At 45.7% G+C, this 1,546-nt stretch overlaps 1 protein-coding gene across 1 annotated transcript in view; it reads right to left on the bottom strand.

The window, feature by feature from the left end:
- Aga (aspartylglucosaminidase) overlaps nt 1-1,488 on the bottom strand; it is an 11,146-nt gene extending 9,658 nt beyond the window's left edge. Inside the window, exon 1 of the mRNA XM_005362602.2 lies at nt 1,311-1,488. Within this exon, the coding sequence (XP_005362659.1) occupies nt 1,311-1,437 (127 nt within the window). The 5' untranslated portion in view covers nt 1,438-1,488. The remainder of the gene's footprint in view (nt 1-1,310) is intronic.
- Between the last annotated feature and the right edge of the window lie 58 nt (nt 1,489-1,546).

Genomic DNA, 1,546 nt, shown 5'->3' with positions numbered 1-1,546 from the left:
AAAAAAAAAAAAAAAAAAACAAAAAACAAAAACCAAAAAAACAAACACGTCATCTTTAAGAGTGATAACTAAAACTCTTTGGAGACAGTTGAACTGAACAGCATTTTCGGCTACAGCTTTAACATTTCATCATTACTTTTCTTTGTGAGATTGGGTCTTACCATTCGATCAAGGCCAACTGAAAATCCACGCACAGCCAATGCATGTCTATAAGTCTGGATTTCCTACCGCAGCTTCCGGAAAGCTGGGGTGACAGCCATGTGTCACACATTAGATTACTAAACTATTCATAACTAACTTGATAGCACTTGTGACAGCAAGTCTAGACACAATATCACAACAGCAAACGATGTCACTTGGGAGAATAAATCTCATCTTCACGCAGCTTCTGAGATATTATTTTCATTATAATTCTCGTTTTCAAGAGAAATGGATAGATGTGATTCAAGGCCACACAGTGTGTTTTAGAGGTTGCCCAGTTTCGAAAGCAGACACTTTCTCTAAGGTGGCCACATTTTTATAGTGTTCTGTGGACATTCATGTAGAGTGGGTATGTCTTGAAAGGGCAGCCATTGTACTTGTCTTTGAAGGTTTTTTTTTTTTTTTGTAAGTGGCAACTAACACAGAACTGTCCCCTGCACATGACATTGGACTTCCTTTGTTTATTATTAATTGTTTATTATTGTTGGGGGTCTCTTTTTTAGTCTGATTTCTCATTCTCTCTGATTCCTATGCATCCCCCCCACAACATACAAATTCTCCTACACCTAATTCTGTACCCAATTGTGCCAACAGATGTTTAATATGATAGCAGACTCAAATGTGATAGCCCCAAGAAACTTACAGATAATTTTAATGTATAATCAAGGGTGGAAGCTATCCATCAGTCTCAGTGACAAGGAAAACATGACAAGCATGGATCAACTGGAACCCAGAGAGTACTGGAGAAACAGAAGGCATTCACAAGAAGTGGCATGTGGGAGACAGAACACATTATGGCAAAAGACTGAGTGCCACAAAAAGTAAGGCAGGTTACCCTTGCAGATCAAAGCAGGAAGGCCTGAGGGTCACAGGTCAGTTAACATGGTGCTGGGAGCAATAAACATGTCCGAACCTAACATGCAGCAGTGGCAGGGAGGATGGAGAAAGGGTCAGGTGACAAAGCGATGCAGGGAGAAAGACTGGAAGGAGGCCCGGGTTCTGAAGCTGGCTCCCTCAACCCTACGTAACTTTATTAGCAGGGCCGAGCGCAGCTTCCCGCAGAGGAGCTCGCACAGCACGGCCACCCACCCCGGGCCGCCGCTCCGCACCTTCAGCTGTTGCATTCATAAAAGGCCAAGTGTTGAGGACCAGGGGCAGGAGGCTGGAGCCCTGCGCCAGGGCGATGCCCAGCACCAACGGTAGGAGACGCAAAGGCAGATTCGACTTCCGCGCCATAGCAGAACGCCCAGCGGAGCAGCGCGAGAAAAGTCCCAGCCAGCCGCGCGCCCAGCGGGCCAGCACGAGAAAGGTCTCGGCCAGCTGAGACTCTAAACTCGTGATTCTC

Source organism: Microtus ochrogaster, linkage group LG7_11, assembly GCF_000317375.1.
Source record: "Microtus ochrogaster isolate Prairie Vole_2 linkage group LG7_11, MicOch1.0, whole genome shotgun sequence".
Taxonomy (NCBI): Eukaryota; Metazoa; Chordata; class Mammalia; order Rodentia; family Cricetidae; genus Microtus; species Microtus ochrogaster.
This window is presented reverse-complemented; position numbering and strand designations above follow the sequence as displayed.